The sequence below is a fragment of the Peromyscus californicus genome, unplaced genomic scaffold, assembly GCF_007827085.1.
Source record: "Peromyscus californicus insignis strain IS unplaced genomic scaffold, ASM782708v3 Scaffold_5__1_contigs__length_169319896, whole genome shotgun sequence".
Lineage (NCBI taxonomy): Eukaryota > Metazoa > Chordata > Mammalia > Rodentia > Cricetidae > Peromyscus > Peromyscus californicus.
This window is the reverse complement of record NW_026294573.1, coordinates 8,839,840-8,866,655: the sequence shown is the minus strand read 5'-3', so window position 1 is coordinate 8,866,655 and position 26,816 is coordinate 8,839,840. Positions and strand designations below refer to the sequence as shown.

Here is a 26,816-nt window from a genome sequence, read left to right as displayed (position 1 = left end):
CACCAGTGGAACTAAGCTTAACAGTAAGCACTGTGTCACAGCAAGAGGGGCAGTGCACACTGCTTGCCTCAAGGGACACTGAGGCGGCCAGTGCACACTGCTTGCCTCAAGGGACATTGAGGCAAGGGGTGCTTGCTTACAAACCTTACGGCCTACAGACTCTGCAGGCTGATGGGGTGGAAGAGGTGGCAATGGGAACGCCAGTGATCTGAAGAGCTCCATAAAGAAAGGAGACTTAGCCTTACACAGAAGTCAGGCAAGGAGGGGAGGAGAGAGATGATGGGGGGGGGGTCTTCCTGGCAGGAGAAAAAAGACAGGTGCCTGGAGGGCATAGCGAAGAACCCTAGGAAACACGTGTGTGCCTGCAGCTTGGGGCCCAGAGGAGAGAGAGAGCTGGCCAAGTGGAGTGGACGTGATGGGCCAAGGCAGTCGATTTCATCTGGGAGAAAGGGAGGCTTCCTGAGTTTTAGCTCATCTTCTTCCGATTTATTTTATGTTACTAGATGTTTTGCCTGCATATATGTATATGCAGCACATGCATGCCTGGTACCTGTGAAAATCAGAAGAGGACACCAGATCCCCTGGAACTAGAGTTACAGGTGGTTTGTGAGCTGATGAACAAGGTCTCACTAAGCAAAACTTCATTTGATTACTTTTCCAGATTTGGACATGCAGCTATCTGGGGAGGGGGATCATTATTCCTATCACAGACCAGCACTCTGTGTATGTACGTGCATGCGTGCGTGCGTGCGTGCGTGCGTGCGCATGTATATGTTGCTGGGGATGGATCCCACTGCTTTGTGCATGCTAGGTAGGGAAACAATCACTGAGCTATATATATCCCCAGCCAAAGTGCAGTTTTCAGATCAGCATAAAACATCTGCAGAGGATAAATTTTTAATTTTTTTTTTTTGGTTTTTCGAGACAGGGTTTCTCTGTGTAGCTCTGCATCTTTCCTGGAACTCATTCTGTAGCCCAGGCTGGCCTTGAACTTACAGAGATCCACCTGCCTCTGCCTCCTGAGTGCGAGTGCTGGGATTAAAGGTGTGTGCCACCACTGTCCGGCAGGATAAATACTTTTTATTATAAATCTTTCTATGGTCTTCAGATCAACTATGATCCCAGAGGGAATAATTTATAAGTTACTAGTAAATATGCAGTTTGGAAAGAAATTGATGATATTGCTAAACTAAGCTATTACCCAGAAGCCATCAGAAAGGTGGGGGAGAAAAAGAGTATGTGCTCCCCAAAAACATGGGCTTCCAGGAATAATCCTGCACCCGGTCAGGAACACCCCCGGCACCAACAAGCTAGTCAGGAACACCACCTGCACCAGCTAGCCAGGCAGGAATTCCCCTGCACCAGCTAGCCACTTCTGTCATACATTTTATAACTGTTTGTCTTTCAGAAAGGTTTCTGGTAATATAACAGGATATTTTCTAGATCTTTCCAGTAAAAACGAAAGTCTAAATTCCCAGCAGAGGAAGAGTCAGGGACAGAAGTCACAAAGAAGCTCGGGGTACAGATGACCCAAGGGAAGACAGTTCTGGAGAGCAGCCATGTGCCCAGATGGTCCTAGGATGATAGGCGACAGCTGCGGCCCCAGCGCCACTCGGAACAAGGGCATCACTGGAAGTGTTTCTTAAACCAAAGCCTCAATCAGCACCTTTGCTGCTCTGGGATTCACGAGGGAAAGCACAGGCTCCTTGGGCCTCTGACAGACTTCAGGCATTTCAGGAGCCTGGCTGTGACCATGAGATCATGGAAGAACTCAAATAGGGTGCAGGATTCAGAGCTCTCCGTGTGGACAACTGAGGGGCCGGGAGCCAGTGCTGGCCCGTCCTCACCTTGTACCAGCTGCGGTCATGCTCGGTGGCGGCACTGTAGTACTGCAGCACCTTGGGGATGGTGCTCTCATTGATGCCCTGAAGGTTCAGCTGCCACTCCCCAAGTTTCAGGAAACATCTGAAAAGAGAGAAGCAAGACCCTATGCTGTTCCCTCCCATCAAAGGCCCTGAAGGAGAGCAGTAGACTGCTAGGGGTGCCCTAAAGATTTCGAACATTTACTCTTGCATTCAAGAGGCAACCGATGAATGTTCAACCACATGAAAGGAAGGGGAAGGGGTTCTGTAGAAAAATCTTAGAAGTGAAGTGTCTTTTCTTCAGGATCTGTGTCTTCCAATGACAGCATGAATCAGGTACTGGTACAGGTGTACCTGCGTGACTCTATAACCAAGCTTTGTGGAGGACAGCAGTTGCCTACGTTTTTTCTCATTGATTTTTCCTCCTCCTCCCCTCCTTTCCAGACAGCAACGATGCTAATGCTAGCACCTGCTGATTGACACTCTACTCTAGGCACTGCTCTCTGTGCTTGGTGCTGGGCTGCTACACCTCTCATCACCCTAGGAAATAGTGCTCTTGTAGTAAGAGGCACAGAGACTAACCTACCTGGGGTCAGGGCTATGCACAAATCAGCAATGTAGGTACCATTTTAAAACAAGAAGCCTGACCTGAGTCAGTGAGACGGCTCAGTGGGTAAGACATTTGCCACCAACTCTGATGACCTGAGTTCAATCTTTGGAACTCATATGGTGGGAGGAGGAGAGAACTGACTCTGCAAGATGTCCTCTGATCTCCACATGCATGCTGTGACTCGAGAGTACACACAAACCACACACACACATACATAAACACACACACACAAATATATAAATGCAAAATTAGCAAATGTGTGTGGAAGGCACTGAATCCCACAGCTGGACGGCAGCTGGAGGCTAGCACATGAGTGCTCTGGGAAGTAAGGGCAGAGACTGCAGCAGATGAGCCGATGGCTGCCTGGGATCCTCTGCAGAAAATTGAGGGAGGTCAGCAGCAGCTACTCCAGGTGCCATGAGTGTGCCCTTGCAGAAGCGCTGGATGGCAGGCAGGGCTTACCTGGCCATGAGCTTATGCAGCTCCTGCTTGTGCTGCTGGTCCTCAGTGGCAATGGCGTGCTGGGCCTGTTGCTGCATGGTCTGGACAAAATGCTGCATGTGCTGGAAGGCATCGATCTGTAGCAGGACAAAGGCACAGAGAGCCACTTGGCATGTTGCCCAACCTGTCAGGGGACCTAAGCCAGCACTTTCCAAAAAGAGTACCCTGAGGTACAGGGTGAGGACCCCACTGGACAGAGAACAGGGCATTCTGCCTGGAGAGAGCTGGGTTATTCCAGAACGTTCATAATTTACTCACATTTTAGCTTTCCCCTGCCAACTCTAATTATCACTTTAATAAGTCCTGGGAAACCTACATGTCTGACCAACCCAGGTAACAATTCAGATGAAGCAATCTAAAACAAGAGCTTACTTTACTAACAGAGTGCTGCCCCAAGGGAAATTAGGTTGATGGGAACTGTTTCTAGCTAGTAAAATTTTGAAGGTATGTAAAACACTACGGCAGTTGAAGACTTCACTACCACAAAAGTACAGATTTAAAGATCAGCTAGAAGGCCAGTCTATTGTAGTACACAGTGAGACTGTCACATAAAAACAAAAACATATGGCATTTGTCCCTGTCCCCTGAGCAAAACGGACATAACAATCAAACTGCCGTCTAAGTATCTGTGCTGACAGCCACAGACAAAAGTTGCTCTCAGTCTTGATCAGAGAAGCTCTGCTGAGGCTGAGTGCAAGCGAATGCAGAGGCTCCTAGCTTCCCAAGATGCTGAAAGTGAGTGATGGTTCTGGGCTCCCTAAATGAGGTATTACACCTCTCCCCCTAAGGCTCAGTGCACACTGTGGAGGAAGAATAAGGCAGTATGGAAAGGCAAGAACACAGGGTGAAGGGCTGTGAAATGCCATCCTTTAGATTCGATATAAACATTCTGATAAGCACCTCACAACAACTGTGGCTATCTACACTGGGTCCACACGACTGGCCCCATCAACAATGAGTTGCGGAAAGAGGAGGGGCTCACTGGGCCCCATCATTTAGCTTTGAACTATTGGCTATTAACAGATTCTGCAGGGGGATCACTGCCTCCTTTTGGGCACCCACTGTTGAGCCTGTATGTATCATAAACTGGACAGCTCTAAACACATAGTTGTACATTGCCCTAGCTAAACTCAGTGGGTCACAAAACAAATAGAAAAATGAACGAGAGACATCTGTGAGGAGGAGGGGGTAAATTGGGGTGAGCTGGGTCATCATACATTGTATACATGTATGAAATTATTTAAGAACAAATTTAGTTAATACAAAGTAAAAACAAACACAAAAACAGAGAGAAAGAGAGACAGAGAGAGAGAGAGAGAGAGAGAGAGAGAGAGAGAGAGAGAGCACGAGAGAGCTCCTTTAAGCCAGAGCCTGAATGACGTGACAGTTTGCCAGCAGACAGGTGAGCCATGAATGAGACACGCTGACAAGAATGAGATATAATGAATGGGGAGACACACTGACACCCCTAAATGAGCTATACTCCTGTTTGCTGCAGGCATCTGCCCTCACAGCTCACTGCTCCCTACTGGCCTTGACCAAGGTTAGCATCTGCCACATAGCTCTAGTTTTCCTTCTAGGATGGCTACACTGACCAGACTTACCTCTGAAAGGGGACTGCTAACTCAGTGTCCTCAAGTGTTTGCCAAGCAGGCGGGAACTATACCGGGAGCTTTGGTGCCAGGTGTTCAGAGGCCTCATGCTATTTGTCACAGGCAATCCAGACAGTTTAAACCTTTTTTTTTTTCAAATACAGGTTTCTCTGTGCAGCCTTGGCTGTCCTGGAACTCACTCTGTAGACCAGGCTGACCTCGAACTCACAGAGATCTGTATGCCTGCAAGCTGGGATTAAAGGTGTGTGCCACCACAGCCTTGTGACAGCTTAAATTCTTTGTGGTGGCCTTAACAAGGGGCTGAAGAAAACCTAACTGCCAGGACAGTGTTGCTGGGTATCAATGTGGGTGGAAAGCTACATGTAAGTTTATGGAGCGTGAGTGAATCCACCACCTTTCTACTCTCTCCAGGGCAAGGAATAGAAAACATTCTACTTAACATTTCTGTTATTTTAGAAACAAAGAGGGGAAAAGTAACTTCTTCTCCTCGGGAAATGAAGTGGCAGTCCATGAGAGGAAGAGGCCGGTCTCGCAGGGCCACAGAGCTGGGGCCAGGTACAGTGCTCTAGCTCTACAGTCCCACACTGGGGTGGTTTAGGGCAGGAATGAATTCTCACAGCAGGATCGGCCTGTCTCTAGATCCTGCTGTACGTCTTAGCTAGGAACACAGGCATACACCTATCCGATGCCTTCCTGCAGGGCAGGGCCTGCAAGTCCCTGCTTTGTCTTTGGAAAGTCAGAGAGGTATGAGCTTGGTGGCAGGGCAGGAAGGATGGCTCCACAGTGACAGCTCAGCAGCACACTAAGGCGCTCGCCTTGGGTGGACCCTCAACTGTGATTCTGTGACATCACTAGCTCTCTTCCTTCAGATAGGTTTCTACATCGTGAATCTCCCCAGAATTTGTGTGACTTAGAAAAGTCCATACACTGGATCGTCTGGGATGTGGTTGTTACCCTGAACTAAGTCACTCCTTGGTTAACGTATCTAAAGGTTTCTGCTCCTTCAGGAAGACAAGCACTCAAAGGGCACACAGAGGGAGCCGGAGACTTTAGACCCAGAACCTTCCGTTTTCCTCACTTGCCTGCAGAGGTTAGGCTCTGACTCAGAACTGCTCTGGCCAAGGAGGCTCAGAGACTGAAACACAAAACAGGAAAGACAAACAGAACCCCCAAACTGCACACTGGGAGGGCAGACCATTAGTGGGGAGGCAAAGCCCAGTTCAAGAGCAGGCACCTGGCTACTGACTTCATTCCGGGTAGTGTCACCCAAGTCAACCACCTTAGGGAGCACTGCAGGACTGTGGTCGGGGGAGAAGGCTGAGTGCTCTCCCTTAGGGAGCACTTCAGGACTGTAGTCGGGGGAGAAGGCTGAGTGCTCTCCCTTAGGGAGCACTTCAGGACTGTAGTGGGGGAGAAGGCTGAGTGCTCTCCCTTAGGGAGCACTTCAGGACTGTAGTCGGGGGAGAAGGCTGAGTGCTCTCCCTTAGGGAGCACTTCAGGACTGTAGTCGGGGGAGAAGGCTGAGTGCTCTCCCTTAGGGAGCACTGCAGGACTGCAGTGGGGAGAAGGCTGAGTGCTCTCCTTTTGGGAAGGATGACAGGGGGCCCAAGAACGATTTTGTCTCTGAAGCCTGTGTTTTGTAAATTGCCACCATCCTTCAGAGACGGCTTCCAAAGAAAAACCAGGAGCTCGTAGGTTTCCCAAGGCCTTGTCTGTAAACAGGAGGAATTCTACACTGGCTTCAGCGAATTCCCCCTGGCTGCAGCATTTCTCCCTGCGTGCTGATGCATTGAGTCTAAACCGATGACAGGAAAGGAGACCAGAAGTCTGAGAGAGAGACCCAGCTGGTCTTAGAAAAGCTCTAGCCTGTCATTTCATGAATAAAGACTTTAGTGCCAAATGGTCAGCCTTTTCTCTCGGGGCAGCACTCTGCAGCTCCTAACCACGACAACTGTGACTACAAGCATCGGTTTGACCAAAGGTCCATGTGTCTCTACCCTGCTGTGACTCACGCTGTGAAAGCAGAAGAAGGCCCCAATACTGTAGGTATGGTAAGGACACCGACTCCTGGCAGGAAACACATCAGATGGCCTCTGTTGGGTGGGGAGGGGACATACCTTGCGGGCACTTTTCCACATGTTTTTCATGTAGGCATAGGTCACTTGAGGGTGAACTGTTGGCAGAGGATGGTCAAGTTGCCGAGATGGATCAACTCCCAAGAGCAACACTAAGGTTTTATGAGCAAGAGCCTTAAAAACAAGAGGGCAAGTTACACAGAGAACCGGGCAGGGCACCACCCCTGTAGTGGTGGGTTACTCACCAGTCGGCCGCTCTTGCCACACAGGCTTGCGTACTTGAGCCAGGTCCTCATGTCCTCGTGAGGGTTGACCACAAGGGAGCGGACCATGAGGATCTTCTGCCAGTCCTCCACAATACGCTGGCAGCCCTGCAGTGTTCAGAAGTGAGGGTTAGACCCGTCCTCTGTTCCACCTGGAAGCCTGCAGCAACAGCCATGTCTGCTCACTGTGAATGAACCCCCCAGGGGCTTGTCAACAACCGGAGGAGCAGGAGGGTGTGGTGCCTGGAGCCGAGTCCTGGTGCTGTCCATTACTCTGTGACTCTGGGAAAGTTACTTAACCTTTCTGACCTTCTTGTGGATCAGAATGAAAATAGTATCAATTTCAAAGGACTGTGGTAAAGGGTAAATTAAATTATTTACATTTTTTTGTGGGTTGTAAATAAATAATTTTTTGATTTGTTTGTAAGTACATAGGCATGCATAAGCTACAACATGCATGCAGAGGTCAGAGGACAGTTTGTGGGAGCCGTTATCTAATCTACCATGCTGAATTCAGGCAGGCAGACATGACAGAAAGTGCTTTTATTTAAGTTATGTTGCTGTCTCCAATGGTTGGGGGGGGTAGGGAGAAAGAGAGAGAGAGAGAGAGAGAGAGAGAGAGAGAGAGAGAGAGAGAGAGAGAGAGAGAGTGTGTGTGTGTGTGTGTGTGTGTGTGGTAAACTCCTCAACTGCTTCTTACATCTTACCCTCTAATACAGAGTCTCTCTCTGAACTTTGAGCTCACTGATTCAGCTAGACTGGCTGGCTACAAACCCTGGATGCTCCCATTTCTGTCTCCCCAGTGCTGGGATTACAGGTGCATGCTACCACACCTAGCTTTTACATGGGTGCCCGGGATCACGAAACTCCAGTCTTCACGACTGTTTACCAACTAAATTATCCAGAGCTCCTGAGTACTGAATTCAAAGTCAGTGTTCTGTTTCACTTGTCCCTTTGTTTTTGAGACAGGGTCTTACTATGTAGCCCTGGCTGTCCAGGAACTCACTATGTAGACCAGGCTGGCCTGGAACTCACAAAGATCTGCCTGTCTACCTCCTAGATGCTGGGCTCACTTGTTCTTTTTAAAATTTTATTCTATGTGTATGGCTGTTGTGTCTGCATGTGTAATTTCTGTGTACCACAAGTGTGCCACACAGAAGGGGACATTGGATCCCCTAAAACTGAGTTACAGACAGTTGTGAGCTGCCACATGGGTGCTTAGAACTGAACCTGCCTCCTCTAGAAGAGTAGCCAGTGTTCTTAGCTGGTTGGCCATCTATTTTTCAAGTTAGTAAAGCTTGGGCCTGCACCTCTATATAGGTGAGTTTCTTGGTGGAATTTCATTGGCTATCTTAGATTCTCTTCTCATTTTTATTATGTCCAAAAAAAATATAGATAAAGAAAAAATATACATATAGAAAAGGAAGTAGCTACGGCCTTGGTGGCACATGCCTCTAACTCCAGGACTTGGGAGGCAGAGACAGGAGATCTCTGTCAGTTTGAGACTAGTCTATAGAGCAAGTTTCAGGCTAGCTAGAGCTACATGGTAAAGACCCCATCTCAAAAATAAAACGGGCTGGAAAGATGGTTTAGTGGTTAAAACACGGGTTGCTCTTTAGAGGCCCTAGGCTCAGTTCCCAGCACCCACAGGGCAGCTCACAACTATCTATAATTCCAGTTCCAGGAGATCTGACACCCTCTTCTGGCCTCCACAGGAACTAGCACATACATGGTGCATGGACATACATGCAGAGAAAATACTCATATTCACAAAATAAACAAATCAATGTCCCTCCCCCCAAACCAAAAGAAACAAAAGTAAAGAAGGAGCTGATTAGCTTACTTCCATGTGAATTCTTTATAATTATCATTATCACAGGGGTTAAGCTGATCTTTTTTTCCACCTTAGTGCATTATATGTGCTCACTATGGCGTGTATGCGTGGAAGACAGAGGACGGCTGGAGGGAGTCAGCTGTTTTCTCCCTCTACCATGTAGGTCCCAGGGACTCAAACTCAGGACACCAGGCTTGGCAGCAAGCACTTTTATCACCGAGTCATCATCCCAGCCTACACGGATTTTTCTATCAAATGAGTGCTAGGCGTTAAGTGAACTTTCCCAGCCTGGCTGACAAAAAGTCACACTCAGGAGGGAAATGTGTTCCTGAGTTCTCCACCTTATGTGTGAATTTCACAAACCCAAAACCCAGTGACAGTGATCTCTGGCTTCTGTATGGAATAGCAGAAAGGTGCACAATGGGCCTGACCTGGGAATCCGAGGCAAAAAGACATGGAGCTAAGGCTGACCTCTTCAACTGCCTCGTGGCAAACAGTGGATTTAAGGATCTGAAATGACTTGACCACAAACATGGCAGCTTTCCAGCCCTGGCAGGTCACTGAGTGTTTTGATTGCATGCCATCTTCCAGAGCCAAGTTTCCAGCAGGGCAACTCTATTTCCAGCTTTAGGTAAGCGCTTCCCAGCCCACGAGGTTGACAACAATGATTTGGAAAGTTAGGAAAAAGTACACCGAGTGACTGTTTTGATTACTTCTCACCACCGGCTAGCTCCTCCCACAGGCAGCAGGCATTTGGTCCCTGAAGGCTGAAGAGCATCTTGCTGTCTGAAGACAGGGCTCAGGAAGGCGACGGCAGTGCCCTGAATTCAGTGAAGCCAGCATGAGCCTTCCCTTCCATCTCATTCCATCATACCCCTTTCAACTCTATATTTCTAAGTTCCCCATGTCACAATGTCTGAAGGTCATCAGCTCCCTGATTTGGAAGTTCCACACCCCACTACAGGCACTTAAAACACCAGGGTGTGTACAAGCCAAGTGGGAAGTCTTTCCCTTGTGGAATTCTTTCTAGTGCCCAGGAGACAACTTTCCATCAAAACATTCACTGGGCATTTTATAATTACTAATAAAACATGTAGAAGAACTGTATGTGCTCACTTCAGAGCCACAATGACTGTGCCCAGCGCTCTTTCCTGTCCAGTGGAATGTGCCCTGAGCTTCCTAGACAGGAATGCAGCCTGGAGTCTAAGAGTTTGTCACAGCCTACTAAAAAGCCTGGAGGCATAAACCTTGACTGGGCTGGAGAGGGAAGTGGGAATTAGGTGTGGATGTAACCAAGAAGAAATAGCTTAAAATCCAAGGGAGTGATTGTGACATCAGGGAGGCCAGTGGCTTTCAGAGCAGTGTGTCCATACGTGTGGTTTCTGAGCAGTGTATGAGCACTTATGTGTGGTTTCTGAGCAGTGTATGAGCACTTATATGTGGTTTCTAGAGCAGTGTATGAGCACTTACGTGTGGTTTCTGAGCATTTGTGCACACCTGTGGTTTCTGAACAGCATGTGCTCAGAGGTGTGTGTGTGGTTTCCGAGCAGTGTGTGCTCAGGTGTGTGTGTGGTTTCTGAGCAGTGTGTGCTCAGGTGGGTGTGTGGTTTCTGAGCAGTGTGTGCTAGGTGTGTGTGTGGTTTCTGAGCAGTGTGTGCACAGGTGGGTGTGTGGTTTCTGAGCAGTGTTTGCACAGGTGGGTGTGTGGTTTCCAAGCAGTGTATGTGTACCCATGTGTGGTTTCTGAGCACTGTGTGCTCAGGTGTGTGTGTGGTTTCTGAGCAGTGTGTGTGCATTCATGTGTGGTTTCTGAGCAGCTGTGTGTGTGGTTTTTTAGCAGTGTGTCCTCAGGTGTGTGTGTGGTACAGGAGATGGAACTCAGGGCCTGGGAATGTCAGGAAAGTGCTCTATCTCTGAACCACACTCCTAGCCTGTTTGTTCTTTGCTGATCTTTCCCTCCAACTTCTCAAGGACTAGGGGGACAGGCTGCTTCTTCAGGGGCACTTGAGACCCTCGTAGAGGTGGTGATGGCTCCTTCCTCATGCTGCCATGATCAGAATGCCACCCTGAAATGTTGGTGGAAACCTTGGGAAAGTCTCTCTGAGGCCTGAACGGAAGTGCTGGGATGAGTCTGACTAAGCAGTTGCCACAAGCAGGGGTTTCTGTCTCAGAAGACCCAGTAACTCCGCTGAGAGGGTCGGATGCTGGTGGCCAGTAAGTACACTTAGAGGGCTGCTTCTCAGTTGAGTCATTTGGGAGCCAGGAGAGATTCAGAACCTGGGTGTATATCCACTGTGTGGAGGCCTCAACTGGAGCACTGAGAACCAATGACTCTGATTTTACAATTTCCACATGGTGATCCTAAGTGTCACTTGCTTAAACACACTTTCTTCCATTTCTAGAAAAGTCCCAAAGGAGGCTGCTCAAGAGGTCATTCTCTCACAGCCACAGCTGAGGTGACAAGCTTTCGAAGGTTCTGCTTCGAAGAGGTGGTAGAGGAGAACAGAAAAGGTGGTGGGGGTGCAAGTGCTCATGAGGCCCTGGGCAGGCTGAGGTGGGAACTGGGGCTGTCTCCGGCTTACCTGCAGTCTCTCCCACCAGATCTGGCGGATGATCTCCCGCCGCTCAGGGACAAGTTTGTACTGGATAACCTCCTCCAGCTCAGACAGCATGTGGCAAGAAACCATGGCCTGATGGGAGCAGATCACATTCCACCCTAATTACTACCCAGAGAACCCCCAAGCTGAGGGAACCCAAACCACTCCTTCTGGTAACCCCGGAAACAGCAAGTTCTCAGCACCCTGCTGTGTCCTCTCCAGCCCTCTCATTAAAGCCATAGATGCTGACAGTGTGCAGACTACTCAACACTCACCCCATAGGCTCGGCTGTAGCTCTCTCCTGCCATGGCAGTCAGCTCAGCATCCAGCAGGTCCCTGGCCTTGTCAATACACTAGGAGAGAAACAAGGACGCTCCAGACCAGACTCTGCACTTGGGGCTTCACAGAAGTTACCTGCCTCACTTCAACTCCAGTGATGAAGCAAAACACTCACCACAGTAGGGCAGAGATTCTTCTTAATCTGGATGGCTAGAGAAGGACACCGCCCAGTGTCTCATCAAAGAGAGCAGCACACAGCATCCACAAGCAGAAGCTCAGGTAGCACTGACAAGCTTGGGGGCGAGGAGGAGGGAACATGTGCTATGGGACAGAATCACTGCACTCCTGCACGGCAAGGGGATGTGGGGACCTGCCTTCTTCTCACTTTCCTTGATGGGCATGTTGTGAAAATAGACCGGACATGTCAGTGGCTCCCAGGTGGGCATCAACTCTGTTTTCCAAGCTGCTCCTAGCCTCACAAAGGAGTGTCTCTGCAATGCCCTCCATGGAAATGGGTACCTTGGTTACTGACCCAGAAGACCCAGGGCTGACATCCTTCAGTGTAGGGCTACCACAGGATACCATTCTGAACCTTCCCTGTACTATCAATTAAAACCCCTCTTGTGGAGCTCCCCGCCCCCAAATGTTTAAGGATAATTACTATGTTGGCATCTCCGAAATGTTCTAATCACTTACTGAGCAGCTTGTCCAAGACAGTCTGGTGTCTGACAAGGTGGATGCAACCACTTCATTATGCACTCTACAAGTTAGAACAGTGTGTGCTCCCTGGATGGCCAGAAAACCGATTTCTCCAGCATAGTGGGGATCACTGGCTCTCCCGATCTGCCTCTGGAGAAACTTAAAGCCCCTCTCAGCAGAAAGAGAACTTAGGCAAGGTGTTTAAGAGGGTCAACAATGACCAAAAGAACTACTGCCAAAGCAGCTACAATCCACGAATTGTCCCTTGCTCCAGGAACACTACGAAACCTCAGCCTACACGCTAATGTTCTGTGCACAGTGAACACTATGTTCAGACCTTCCACCATCAAGGCCATTCATGGAGCTCAGAGACTTGAACACGGCTACAGTTCAATCAACAGCGTACTAACACAGACAGGAGCTCAGGAACCAGGAAGTCACACACAGAAACATCTCCTTTGCTAGGAGGACTGAACACACACTCGCTGACCTGCTGGGCCAAGGAAAAGAGGTCCTGATGTAATGCCAGCACGGCTCTGTAAAACGCTCCGTCATGGGTGTCCCGAGGGATCATACAGGTGTACTCCTCCATGCTGTCCCACTGACCTAGGAACACAAACACACAAGAAAGCATCAGGGTGGCCAGCTGGCTGAGTGAGAGGCAGCCCTGGGTCTTGTCACTGATACTTTCATTTAGCTTGATGTACACACAAGTTAACGGGACGTGAGCCTAATGTACCTGTTGAGCCCTGCAATCCATTGTGGGGTTGACTTTAACAAAACCACGTCTGTCTTCTAAGCAAGGGACTCTGCTGATGCCTTAGGCAGCATCATAAAAGACAAGAACAGGGCCTAAGTGCAAAGTCAGCACATCAGACGGGCTTAGTGCTGCCCCTTATTAACCAGGACTTCCTCCAGCTTCTCCAGGTAAAATCACATTCTTCCTTACGAGTGAGCACCTCACAGCTCAATGGAATACTGGCAAATTACATTGTCCTCTAAACAATTGGAAATGGTCATCATACAATTAGAGGACAGGCTTTGACAAATTGTTTGCCTGTGACAAACTGTGGCAGTATCCCAGCCTCAGCGGGGAGGCAGCGGCTGTGCAGTGACCTCTGTGTTATGTTAGAATGGGGAAATGGCTACACCAGGGAAGAGGTATGTACTTCCCCTGGTGGGCTGAGAAGGCATCAAATGTCAAGCCTGCCAACACATCTGCAGAAAAGATATCGGCCTCATTAGGTGCAAACTGCAGGGCTGTTGTTTTTACAAGGCCTTTTCTAGCATTCCACTCCCAACTATTGGTTCATCCATTACTAACGCCTCTGGGCAAAAGCAGACAGCAAAAGATGACTCCTCAGGAAGCAATTTGTTTTTAAAGATGTTCTGGACACAGCCCAGAGCTTCCGACAGCAAAGCTCAGGAGAGCTGTGACTGGGGCAGGACTCACAGGAAGAGCTCTGCACAGGCCACATCCTGTCTAGCCTCTCTCGTCCCATCAAGAAACGCCAAGCTGGGGGCTAGAAGGACAGCTCAGGGGTTAAGGGTTTATACTGCTCTTGCAGAGAACCAGAGTTTGGTTCCCAGAACCTACACTGGGTGTCTCACAACCACCTATAACTCCAGTTCCAGGAGGATGTGAGCCTTGGATCTCTGTTCGCACCTGCATTCACATGCCTATAGCTACAAACACATAAACATAATTAAAAATAAAACAAACAAACAAAGAATTGCCACACCTTAGCTTGGGCTTAGTATCAAAAAATCTACATATCTGGACTGGGCATGGTGATACACACCTTTAATTTCAACACTGGGGAGGCAGAAGCAGGTGGTGAGTTCCAGGACAGCCAGGGCCACATAGTGAAACTCTATCTAAAAAATAATCTTTATAATACTCTGGGAATAGCAGAGAGGTTACTGAGTGTCGGGGGTGAGAACAGACAAAACAAAATGGTTAAAATGTTTGTGATTGTTGGAGAAGGCAGTGGTACGTGGGACAGCACTGCACTATTCAGTGATACACACCTGGAGAAAGACCTATATAAGAGAAAGACAACTACCTTCCCCTTCCCTCCCATCTGAGGCACAGGGAGGGGAGGGGGCGCTCTAACAACAGACCGATCCTGAGGTAAAAAGGCCTGCAGCGCACACAGAGGGAAAGGCGAAGGCAAAGACCCAAATGTCAGCCTGGGAATGTAACTACTTTTACAGCAAAGACCCAAATGTCAGCCTGGGAATGTAACTACTTTTACATATTACTTGTAACATAGACAAATAAACTAGCACTCTGTTTAAAACAAAGTCAAATTCCACCACGATATAAAGAAATCTATTCAGTTATCCCTGTTTCCTGTCACAGAGCTCCTAAAATCCTGGGTTTCCTGTGGGGCAAGACTGTTTTTGAATAAGACACAAGGGCTGCAACACACCCACAGGCTGCCGCGCCACAGTAATTTCCTCTGAGATAAAAGACTCCATCTGAGGTAAGCTCTGAAGGGGGGGGGGATGTTCCATCCTGCTGGAGCTCTGAACCTCACGAAGTAAACAAACTCAAAAGCTCCAGGAAGTTCCTGAAACTGATCATATGCACTAGCCCCTCTCTCCAGGCAGTCAGCGCTGACACTCAGACCAGCTGAGCGGTCTGGAAGAGACACTCTCCAACCTGTTTAGTACCTGCAAGCTGTGCAGTGAGCTTTAAGACTCAGCTTTCATGAGCTGTCTGTCACCCAGCTGGGGTGGGCTTTCAGTTTTGAGTCCTTGAGTCATGTCTGCTCTTGTAAGTGACCACTCCCACCCCATATTGCTATAAGGAACCCCTGTGTACCTGCTTATCTGTATTCTTTACAACAAACACAAGTGACGTGTCCCCCCTAGTTCTTGGAGGTGTCCTAGCATACTGCGCTTATGAGGAGCTGTGGGAACCCTGATTTACAGCAGGTCAGTCAGAAGCACAAGTCACAGCCTGGCACATGTTACTGGTATCTAACATGAGTACAGTCACATGGGTCTGAGTCCTTGAACTGGAAGGGGTATTATCTTACGCACATCTCAATTTCAGATGAGATTCCGATTCCCTCACTGTCTTCCTTGGCTCTCCCACAAAGATCCACTGTTACTCACGTCTAAGGAGTTTGTCGAAATCACAGTGAAATGGACAGACGGAGGACATAAGAACACAGGCACAGATGGTCTTTACATTCCAGACTGTTACCCCTTGCATCACTGCAGCTCATTTTGTGATGGAGTCTCCAGCTTGGCTGGGTTCCCGTGGGAAAGCCTCACCTAAACCCCACGCTGCTGCAGCAGCCATCCGGGCCATCTTAGCCTGGGTCTCATCATTAACCAGAGTCCACTTTTCACAGCACTGCTGATGAAGCTGCCCCCTGGAGGAAAGAAACAAGCAGGCAGGTTAGGAAAACTTCCCAACAACCCATTAACCTCCTTTGGGTTAGCTAGGGCTCCACAGGAAGTGTATGATGGGCCTGCCTGGAACTTGGAACCTGGAAACAGGTTGTTTGTGGTTTCTAGGGTCTAGCGCCCATTTTTCAAGTGTAGATTTATCAAGCAGAATGCTGTGTCTAACTCTGTATGGTGTAAAATACCATGAACAACTGGTGCCTTCATAGATGCTGAGTGACTTTTGTCCTCTCAGTGCGATCTGGGGTCTTTTTTTTTAAATGGCAGGTCTACAAAGAAGAGACACATCTGGACATTCATTCTGAGGGCAAAGCTACAGGAAAGGCCGCTTGATGTGGGTGCTGCAATCTGAACTCCGGCTCCCTGGAAGACAGTTGAGCTCTCTCTCCAGCCCCTTATCTGTATATTTTTGACACAGAGTTTTATGTAGCCCAGGCTGGCCTCAAATTCACTATGTAGCCAAGGATGATCCTTCTCTCAAGTGCTGGGATTACTGGCACACACATTATAACCAGCTAGTCACTGAGATATGAATAGTGCTCAACTGCCAACAGGGGGCTGAAGGGATGGCTCAATGGGTAAGAGCACTGGCTGCTTTTCCAGAGAACCCAAGCTTGGTTCCCAGCACCAACATGGAGGCTCACAAATGTCTGTAACTCTAGTTCCAGGGGATCCAGTGCCGCCTTCTGAGCTTTGTGGGCACAAGGCACAGATGTGGTGCACATACATACACCCAGAGAAAACACTCATACAAGTAAATACAATTTAAATGAATAAAAAAGCTCCAATATTCAAAAAGAGCAGAGCCACACCAGAATAGGGATTTCCATTTTGTTGAGACAGTCTCCTTTGTAGCTCGAGCTGACCTACAACCCACTATGTAGCCCAGGATGGCCTCAAACTTGAGGCAAATCTCTTGCGCTAGCATCTCAATTATCTCAGGTGTGAGTCACCATGCCTGACAAGAAGAGGAACTTCCTATTGCCAGTTAATGTGCCCTCTTAGGGCCCGGAGTTGTGGCTTGGTGGTAAATTGCTGGCAAGACTATAAGGTCCTGGGCTCCAATCCCAGCTTACAGAGAGAGAGCAAGCGAGCAAGAGAGACAAGACAAAACTGTTGCCTCCACACTCTGCTTCTGCTCTGTGCAAGGGTGAAGGTGAGCCCGAGTTCGCAGGAGCGTCAAGATACAGCTAGAATTCTCTTTCGTCTTTCCTTTCAGAGAGGCACACTGCAAAGTGTTAGCTCAGTACTGGAAGCAGAGTCAACTTCCTTATTTTAAACAAACAAACAAATAAGAACTTCGATATCTATTTATTTGCATGGGTCAAAGCATAGAAATTGACTGGTGCATTTTTATTGGGCTGTCTCCGAAGGTGAGAAAGAAAGCTCCATTATCTGCAAATATCCTACCAGGCCTGAATTTCAACTTTTTTTTTTTTGGTGTTTCGAGACAGGGTTTCTCTGTGTAGGTTTGGAGTGTGTCCTGGAATTCTCTCTCTCTCTCTCTTTTTTTAATAAGATTTATTTATTATGTATACAGTGTTCTGCCTGCATGTATATCTGCAGGTCAGAAGAGGGCACCAGATCTCATTACAGATGGTTGTGAATCACCATGTGGTTGCTGGGAATTGAACTCAGGACCTTTGGAAGAGCAGTCAGTGCTCTTAACCTCTGAGCCATCTCTCCAGCCCTGGAATTCTCTTATATTCAGCTTATAGACAAGACTGGCCTTGAACTCAACAGAGATCCACCTGCCTCTGCCTCCTGAGTGCTGGGCTTAAAAGCGTGCGCCACCACTGCCCAGCTAGAATTCCAATTTTTAAAAAGTATTAAAAATCTTTAAAAGATACATTTATTTATTAGGTATGCCTGCAGGCCAGAAGAAGGCACCAGATCTCATTATAGATGGTTGTGAGCCACCATGTAGTTGCTGGGAATTGAAATCAGGACCTCTTGAAGAGCAGCCAGTGCTCTTAACTGCTGAGCCATCTCTCCAGCCCCAAAAATCATTCAATTTTTATCGCTGTATATTTGTTGTACTGTTTTGGGCTTCATAAAGACAATTTTTTTGAATTTAAATGCTTTGACTATATTCACTCCAATGAGAATTCTAATTTGTGTCTATGATATGTGTATCTGAGAGAAAGATATATATATATACATAAGTGTGTGTGTGTATATATACACAGGGTCTTACTGACCCTGGAGCTCACTTACTGGCTAGTCTGGCTGGCCAGTGAGCTCCAGGGATCTGCCTCTCTGCTTCCCCAGCTCAGCTGTTTACATGGGTGCTAGAGATTCCAACTCAGGTTCTCATGCTTACATGCCACGAACTTTACAATGGCTTATGGCCATGGCAGAGTCAGCCTCCCTCTACTGCTGTGAGGATCACTGTTTTTGTGCCAGGGGCTACGGGGTTTCCTTTTCAACTCGAGGCAAGAAGGAAGCTAGCTCAAGGGTTCTCCCCGATAGTTCCCCCAAGGCAGAAAGCAGCAGAGCAGTGCTGAGGCTGTCCCGTGGAACACTGCGGCTGCAGGAGACAGGCAGGGACCACCCAGCTTACAGGCAACTGGCCCAGAGAGGAGTGTAGAAGTCACTGCAATTGAGAGAGGGAGACAGAAACAAATACAGTCCTTGGGGCAGCTGCTGGGCTGTGTCAGCCACCCGAGGAGAAAAGGCTACCCCTCTGGCCTCCTGCGTAGTGCTGCGGCAGGAAGCTGAGCAAGCCCTTTCACTTGGAGGACTTCCACTGCTTGGCCTGTGCTTTCAACCCCACTGACTCTGTGCTCAAGAGACTCGGAGGCTGTGTGGGGAGTATGAGGAGATGCGTGTGTCCCGGGTGCCACAGTGCTGGGGTTCCATCTCTGGTTAGCACCCAGGAGTCAAATGAGCATGGAGAGGGGACATTTGTATGCTGCTCACTGCTGATTCCCCATTGTTTCTGGTGGTGCCTTCAGTGAATGCCTGCCTCGGGCAGGTTCAGAATATATGCTCACGCTGAAAGAAATTCAGAAATTGCACTCTAAACAGAATTGCACTCTAAACAGAATTGATCAGCCTTATCAGAAAGCTGCAAATGACCAGGAAGGAATCCTGCTTCCTCCATCTCTTTTAAGGTCTCTCTTAGACTTCCACATTCTTAAAGCCCTAGGTCAGCATACTAGCCCCTTAGACTTTGTAGGTAATTATAAAACTGGAAAGAACCCAAGAGACTGGAGGTGTATGGGAGTGGGAACTGTGGCAAAGAGAGGCCCATGTCACTTGCTCTCGAGAGACCTCAGGCTGTGAGCCTGTTATTTAAGGGGCGGACAAAAACCACATCTCTGATTTTCCAAGGTATCCAAGCTGTCCCTACTTGGTTCAGTCAGGGAAAGTGTCAGCTCTAATTGCAAAGGGAGGGCAAGAGAAAGGAAAGGCCACGAAGCGTGCAAGGGAAAGGAGCAGTGGTTCTAAAGAGAAAAGGAAAGGGAAGGATGGCAGCAGCAGGAACAAGGGAATGAGAGTGGGCTTTGAAGAGAGACTGGAGACAGCGTCCACCGAGAAACGCTGAGTAAGTGGGTTAAAGCCACAGTGCAGTAGGCCACTCAAAGGCCATGGGGAAACACTAAAGCATTTCGGAACTGATCAGATCTAAATTTAGAAATATTTACAGCTGTTTTATCTTTCTCCTAAGATATGGCTGCAGGACAGCAGAGCAGAAAGTAGGAAAAACAAAACCCTATTTTGAGATAACATGGGTCATTCTGAACACCCCTTCTTCCTCCAGATCAGAGCTGTCTAGCAGAGCTTGCCACGAGGATGGAAAGCTCTGTAGGCACTGCCTGACGAAGGAGTCACAAAGGCTTCTGAGCACTGATGTGTGGCCAGCGTGACCGTGGAACTGCCTTTCAATCTTACTCAGTTTTAAACTAGCCAGGTGCGGCTAGTGGCTACCGAACCAGGCAGTGTAGTTTTAGATACTTGTTGGACTTAAAACACCTTTAGTTGTATAAACTAATGAAGCAGATTTGGTAGAATATGCTTCTTCCTTTCACTGAGGAATGGATATAGATGTTCACTTATGGGGCTGGAGAGATGGCTCAGAGGTTAAAAGCACTGCTTGCTCTTCCAAAGGTCCTGAGTTCAATTCCCAGCAACCACATGGTGGCTCACAACCATCTGTAATGAGATCTGGTGCCCTCTTCTGGATACTTCAGTATACATGTAGACAAAACACTGTATACATAATAAATAAATCAATCTTAAAAAAGAAAGAAAGAAAGAAAGAAAGAAAGAAAGAAAGAAAGAAAGAAAGAGAAAGAAAGAGGTTCACTTATGAAAATATACAATAACTTTTAGTTTTTCTAGTTCTGGTTAAATTAAACAAGCACTTTTCAAATATTTTTTGTCAGTTCATCCACCCATCACCATTTTTGTACGAGTATAATTTACTTGTATTCATGTGCACACGCAGAGGCCAGAGGTCAATGTCAGGTTCCTTCCTCAGCTGCCCTCACCTTACTGATTGATTGTGTGGTGTCCTGCACATGCATGGGTGTGTGCTGTGTGCATGTGTGGAGGCCAGCGAAGGATGTCATCATCCTGTTTCATCACTCTCTGCCTTAATTACTTTGAGACAGCGTTTTAAAATTAAAATAAAAGTTTTATATGTATGGGTGTCTTGCCTGTGTGTATGTCTGTGTACCACGTGTGCCTGGTGCCCACAGAGACCAGAAGAGGGTGTTAGATCCATGGAACTGGAGTTCTAGACTGTTGTGAACCACCATGTGGTTGCTGAGAATCAAACTTCGGTCCTCTCGAAAAGCAGCCAGTTCTTAACAGCTGAACCATCGCTCCAGCCCCAAGAAAAGGTTTTTCACTGTGCCTGGAGTGAGGCTAGCAATGTAAACACTGGCAAGCCTTTTGTCTCTGCCCTCCACGTTTGGGCTTACAAGTACATGCGTGTGCCATGTCCAGCTTTTTATGTGGGCACTGGGATGTGAACACAAGTCCTCATGCTCTGTAGCATGTGCTGGTATCGGTGAGCCATCTCTCCTGCCTGCCCTCCTGCCCCTTATTTTTTCAGACAGGATCTCTTTCTGAACCCAGAACTCACCAGCTTGGCAGGACTGGCTGGCCAGGAGCCCAGGGATCACTTGTCTGTTTCTCTAACACTGTGGTTAGATGCACACCACGTCTGGCTTCTCTGTAGAGCACTGGGGATCTGAACCCAGACCTCATGCTTATTGTACAGCAAGCACTTCAGTGACTGTTACCTCCCCACTCTCCATCTTCTGAAATTCTTCGTTTGTTTTTTTTTTTTGGTTTTTCGGGGACAGGGTTTGTGTAACAGTCTTGGCTGGAACTCACTCTGTAGACCAGACTGGCCTCAAACACACAGAGATCCTCCTGCCTCTGCATCCCAAGTGCTGGGATTAAAGGTGTGCACCACTGCTGCCTCCTAAATTCATTGACATTAAATTTTCATGCAAAATACTATATCATGTTCTGTCTTGGGGATTAGCAACCACTGCCATTGAGGGCTAAAAGCCACAGTAGCTTTTCCAAAAAGTCGATGTGTAATTAGGTTCAGGAAGACGCCTTTCCAGCTTTCACAACTGTTCCTGGGCTTGGCCCAGCGGCCTCCCCAAGCGCTGGATTGTCCTTTGTGCCCTGTATGGTCGTCCTTGCTCTCTGGCAGCTGTGACACAGGGCAGAGGGCGGTCACTGTCCTTTCCTAAGAGCGTTACCACGAGCTCACGCGCTTTGTCTAATCATTTTGTTTTGTATTTTCTAAGATTTCTTTCTTTCTTTATGTATTTTATGTATATGAGTGCTCTATTTGTATGAATGCCTACATGACAGAAGAGGGCACCAGGTTCCATTAGAGATGGCTGTGAGCCACCATGTGGTTGCTCTGAATTGAACTCAGGACCTCTGGAAGGACAGCCAGTGGACTCACAACTCTTCGGCTTGCAGCATTATGCAGAGTAAGAAAACAAAAAACACAAAACAACAAAGCTGGGGACAGTGGCGCACACCTGCAATTCCAGGAGGACTGCCACAAGTTCTAGGCCAGCACGGGCTACAGAGTGAGAGGGACTCAAACAACAAAAATCGAACCAACCGTGTGCTGAGGCGGAAGAGAAAAGAAACACCAAAGTTACGAACGATTCCTGGGGAAGCATCAGTGGCACGGAGCAAGAGTCTGGGGGAAGACTCCCTGGAGACAGGAGCCTCTCCTGAACACTCAGGTCATCACCCCAGTGCAGCTCACCATTCCCCCAAGGCTTCAAGACAGCGCATGCGGCCCAGCATCAGCTCTGGGTCATCCTTGTTCGTGTCCATCTTCTTATCATAGGCCACAAGAGCATCCTCCCACTCATGCAACTTCTCATACCAGGTGGCCTGGATCTCCTGCGGAGAGCAAGTGTTTATGCTTTTGAGTCCACACGCTCTTTCCTACGCTGTACTATATTCATACAGACCTCACTTATCAGCACGTCTGAGCTTAGGCTGAAGGAACTTATCTGGAGGTAGGCTGTTTGGCAGAGGTAGAAATGCTATTTCCTGTGCACACTAACGACAGATCCTGAATCCTGAGATAAACTGAGCACACGGAGGGTCCAGCTCTACCCCCATCACTTCCGGTGGTCTTGGGAGCATTAGTACACAGGGGGAAGCATGCAGGGAAAGTGGGCCCCCCACCACAGCTCCTGCACTCCAGTCTGCTGCACTGCTGACATCGGGCTGTGTGACAGGCCACAGCTGCTTCTTTTCAGAGGCCCTTGATTCTCTGCATTCTTAATGCCTTTCTAAACTTCCAGGAAGTAATTTAAAATACAAAGAACACTACTACTCAAAATGTTTTGGACAACCTTTCATCCCTCTACAGTCTTCCATCCAACATTCCCCTCTGGGTAGCACTTGGCACTGGTACAGCATCAAGGCCAGAGGAGGGATTCCATTGTCCTGGCAGGCAGAGTGCCACGCTGCCGACAGTGAGTGGTGTTTATGTGCGTGAAAGCGCTCCGCTCCGTCTGGAAGTTCCAGACCGGAATGACCAGGAGACTGTCTCTGTGTTTTCTGTCTGCCTTTAAGTCTCTTCATCAGCTCAGGAGGAGGCTATTTCTGCACCAGGCCAGGCTACTGGCTCTCCAGAGGGTCCTTAAAGAACAACCTGATTCTGAGGTGGAAGTTGGATATCATACATGCAGGGCCACATTAGTTTCCCCTGCTCCTTCCTCCCCTTTCTAGATAAAACTGGTGTTTATGTAGCAGAGACAGAAGGAAGCACTATTCTGTTGAGTGGCCTGAAAGGACCTCTTCTTGCTGAACCCGGGTAGGAAGCCTTTCGACTTGCAATGTTGACTGCACTTCCTTCCATATCCACTGTTGTCTACGCACCAACCAATGCCACATCAGCCTTCGCCCCAGCGCCGGGCGGGGGGGGGGGGGAGATGGTGGTTGCTGAGATCAGCCTATCTGTGGAAGGTAAACTACACTTCATCCTTAAAACCAAGAGTAATGTTTCTATTTGCCTACATATGAAAGAGAACTCGGAGAAGAATGACTTACAGAGAAATGTAGTGAAACACTCCAAGATGAAGGGCAGCACAGATAAATGTCCCAGGTTGAACTTCTACACAAGGAGCCAGTGACTAATGCGTGGCATACCCTTGGTGAACCAGCAGAAAGTAGGGGGAGCAGCATATGGAGCAGGTCAAGCAGGGGGCAGGACATTGTGAATTGCAATGGGTTGCAGAAACTATACGGTTTAAGCAATGAATCACACGAAATTCTAATGAGATTGCTGTTACATAAATTGTGCTGAGAAAGCACGGGCTCTGCCAAGCGAAGGCAAACCATTGTCAAGCTTAATATGATTCAGCTACCTAAACATCACAGAAAATCCACCACGGTTTAGCAATAATCCTGAGCTAATGGCCACCTTTAGAACCTGCGGATGGAGAGACTTTCATTTACGGTTGGCACTCTGAGCACCGGAGTATGAGCCATCTGTTGGCAGATCACCTGAACACCAGATGTGCAAAGAACCCTTGTTTCTTCACCCAGACTTAAGGGCCCCGGCTCCGGGGCTATTGCAGCAGAGTGCAGCTTGGCCTGGGGAGTACACCGTGTGCTCTCTGTCTTCTACAGACAAGGACCGTGGCAAAGGTGGATGAGACATTGTTCTTTGTGTTTGGGCATCTGGAGAGATGCTGTCCTCAGTTTGTTTACAGGCAATTCATGTTTAAGATGGTGAAAGATGGCCTCAAGTTTCAGCCCAGTGTTCTAAATGAGGCACAACGCTCGAGAATCAACTAGAAGCCCCTGCCTTTTGATTAAGGCAAAGCACTGTAAGTGACCTACACAATTAATAAAGGCTCCGCATCAAACATATGGACCCAGAGTTTCCTGGCCTTCCAGGGTCCCAGTTAAACTGATTAAGTTGGTGTTTTACATTTAGGGATCATCAAAGCACCTTCTGAAACTGCAAGAAGTCATGGGAATGATTTGCTTATGACAGGCAAAGAGGGAGCAGAGAAGCAGCTACATAAGTAACAATGAAACAGAAAGTCCTTGGGCACCAGGGATTAAAAGGAGGCACTTCAGTTTCCTCTTGGGGAATTGGCGAGTTTCTAACACAGTGTACTGGGTGTTAACCCAGGGACAGGCACAAGGGCTCTGCCACAGGCGATACACAGGTGATAGGCCAGGCTGAATGGCAGTCTTGGTGCCCACCTGCCCAAGTTCAAATCCTGCTCTGTTAGCTCACAGGTGTTCACCCTGCTGGGTCCACAGTCCCTCACTGAGAAAGGGACAGTGACAACAGCCACTTCAGTGTGCTCCTGTGAGGATGGAGCCAGATGAAGCATGTGGAGCACTCATCACACATTACATGCTAAGAGTTCCCACCAACCACCACTGCTGAGGAGACTGTGCACCATCACTGCCCCTCGTCTCCATTCCATGGGAATGCGGTCCGTCTTGCTCTGTCCCTGTCATCCTTAGGATACAGGCAAGCTCGCATTTAGAGCCTCACAAATTAAGGAAAAACCCCACAGAAATGGAGAGTAACTTTTTCAAGGTGGTGGCTGAGTGTCTCTGTAGCCAGGTCTCTACTTGTCTTTCTAGAAGGAATCAGAAGGCACTTACCAGCTCTCCAAAGTGTTTCATGGCATATTCTAACACCCCGGAAGCTGCCTCAGGCTGTTGTAGCTTATTATTGATGCTGAGGAAACAAAAGGAGGACACAGTTACACTCGTGCATCTGAAGGAGGGGGGTCTGGGGACACCGGGCAAGATGGCTCACCAGCATCCCAAGAATGAGGTCTCACAGACACAGGGGTGTCCATCACCTATCACCACCCAGAAAGCCAGCTTGAATGACTTTACCTGAGAGAAGGGTTTTGATTTCCGGCCCCAGTCTGAGGGGCAGTAAAGACTAGTTAGTATGTGGTATTCTGGCCTGTTCTCTGGACAGCAGAGACTGGTTTTCACTCAGACGCCGTCTGGCAGGCAGTGCACGTCCAGAGCCTCATGTGTGCTAGGCATGTGCTTTACTACTGAGCTATGCTCTCAGTCACACATTTAAACGGTTTTTATGGCTTAGCAGTTAAGAACACTTGCTGCTTTTAATGAGAATGCAGGTTTGGTTTTCAGTACCCCAGGATGGCTCACAACTGCCTCTAACTCAAGTTCTAAGGGGATCTGACGGCCTCATCTGGCCTGTATGGGCACTGCACATACGTGGTGCACATATATACGCATAGGCGAATATTCACTGACATAAAAATAATTTTTTTAAAAAATGGCATAATTCCCAGGCTTCTTTGGTCCCTCTTCAGGGACAACTCCCTCCCTCTGCAGTAAATCTTGTGGGAGCGGAGTTTCTAGTGCTGGCCATCAGCATACTGATGCTCTTCACTAAAGTCACTTCCAGGTGGTGTTGCGGCCCACAGAACTGGAGAACTGCACTGTGTGCCGGCTGCTGAGCAGTGCCACCGAAGCCCTGGTCCCTAGAGTTAATTCATCAGAGGCTACAAGATGGCCCTGAGAGCAGAACTACAAGCCTTAGCCCCCATTCTACGAGGAACTTGTGCGGCTGAGCCAGTGCTAAACACAGCCTGCTACTGCGACGGAGGGAGGGCAGGGAGATGGGGAGCACACTCGGGCAGGCCACAGTGGCTGTATCCAGTCACTAGCCAGGCAAACACCAACATGTGGCCTACCGACTTGGGAATCTAGACAGATTTAATGAGCATGGATCTAGTTTACTGCACAGAGTACAAACTGTCTACTTGAGTAGAATTAATTTTTAAGTGGTTTTGGGAAATTCTAGGATTTGGGTTCCATGTGGTAATATGGCAAGAGGTTGCTGTTATAAACATATTTTTTTAATTCCATCACTTTTCTTCCAATAAAACTGGAAGGAACTGCCCAGAAATCTGATGGACTAGAGAAGTTAACATTTGTGAAAGTAATAATTGAATGCCTCGTGTTTACAAAGCACATTTCTGACAGTCCTTCCAACCATCATTCCTTTGGCCTCCCATCCCTGAGAAAACCAGGCAAGAAAGGTTAAGATTTGTTCCATCTTACTAATGAGGACACCGAGCCAAGGACACCAAACCTAAACTCAGACTGAATCAGAATGTTCCCCTAATACCTGGAGCAACTGGATGTCTCTATTAGGAAATGGACAATGGGCGGGCAAGATGGCTCAGTGGATAAAGGCACTTGCTACCAAGCTTGACAGTCTGAGTTTGATCCCCAGGACCCACACGGCAGAGGAGAGAAGGGATACCATGTAGGCTGGCCTCTACATGGTGTCATGGCATGTAAGCCCCTCACCTCAGTGGTCTACTCTCATAGGGTAGGATGAGCTGCATTGCTAACCAACATTACTTGGTACAGCTCTGCCACTGTCTAGTTCTTTAACCAAATGGTAGTTTTGGAAGTCTAAGAACACAGGAAAAGGAAAGCCAGTAAGCACTCCTGAAACATGGCACTTCATGTTCTCAGTACTCTTGTCAGTGGACTGCAAAGGCAGTCTTGGAGGGAGGAGGTCCTGGCAG

The 26,816-nt window shown here is 48.3% G+C and overlaps 1 protein-coding gene across 1 annotated transcript in view; it reads right to left on the bottom strand.

Annotated features, from left to right (window-relative positions):
- Nucleotides 1-26,816, bottom strand: part of Mtor (mechanistic target of rapamycin kinase) — a 114,124-nt gene that overhangs the window by 21,546 nt on the left and 65,762 nt on the right. The window contains exons 29-38 of the mRNA XM_052714953.1: nt 24,895-24,970; nt 22,013-22,152; nt 15,622-15,722; nt 12,824-12,939; nt 11,631-11,708; nt 11,341-11,448; nt 6,907-7,032; nt 6,704-6,835; nt 2,935-3,050; nt 1,848-1,965 (exon numbers count right to left, since the gene is read on the bottom strand). Coding sequence (XP_052570913.1) covers nt 1,848-1,965; nt 2,935-3,050; nt 6,704-6,835; nt 6,907-7,032; nt 11,341-11,448; nt 11,631-11,708; nt 12,824-12,939; nt 15,622-15,722; nt 22,013-22,152; nt 24,895-24,970 — 1,111 coding nt within the window. The remainder of the gene's footprint in view (nt 1-1,847; nt 1,966-2,934; nt 3,051-6,703; nt 6,836-6,906; nt 7,033-11,340; nt 11,449-11,630; nt 11,709-12,823; nt 12,940-15,621; nt 15,723-22,012; nt 22,153-24,894; nt 24,971-26,816) is intronic.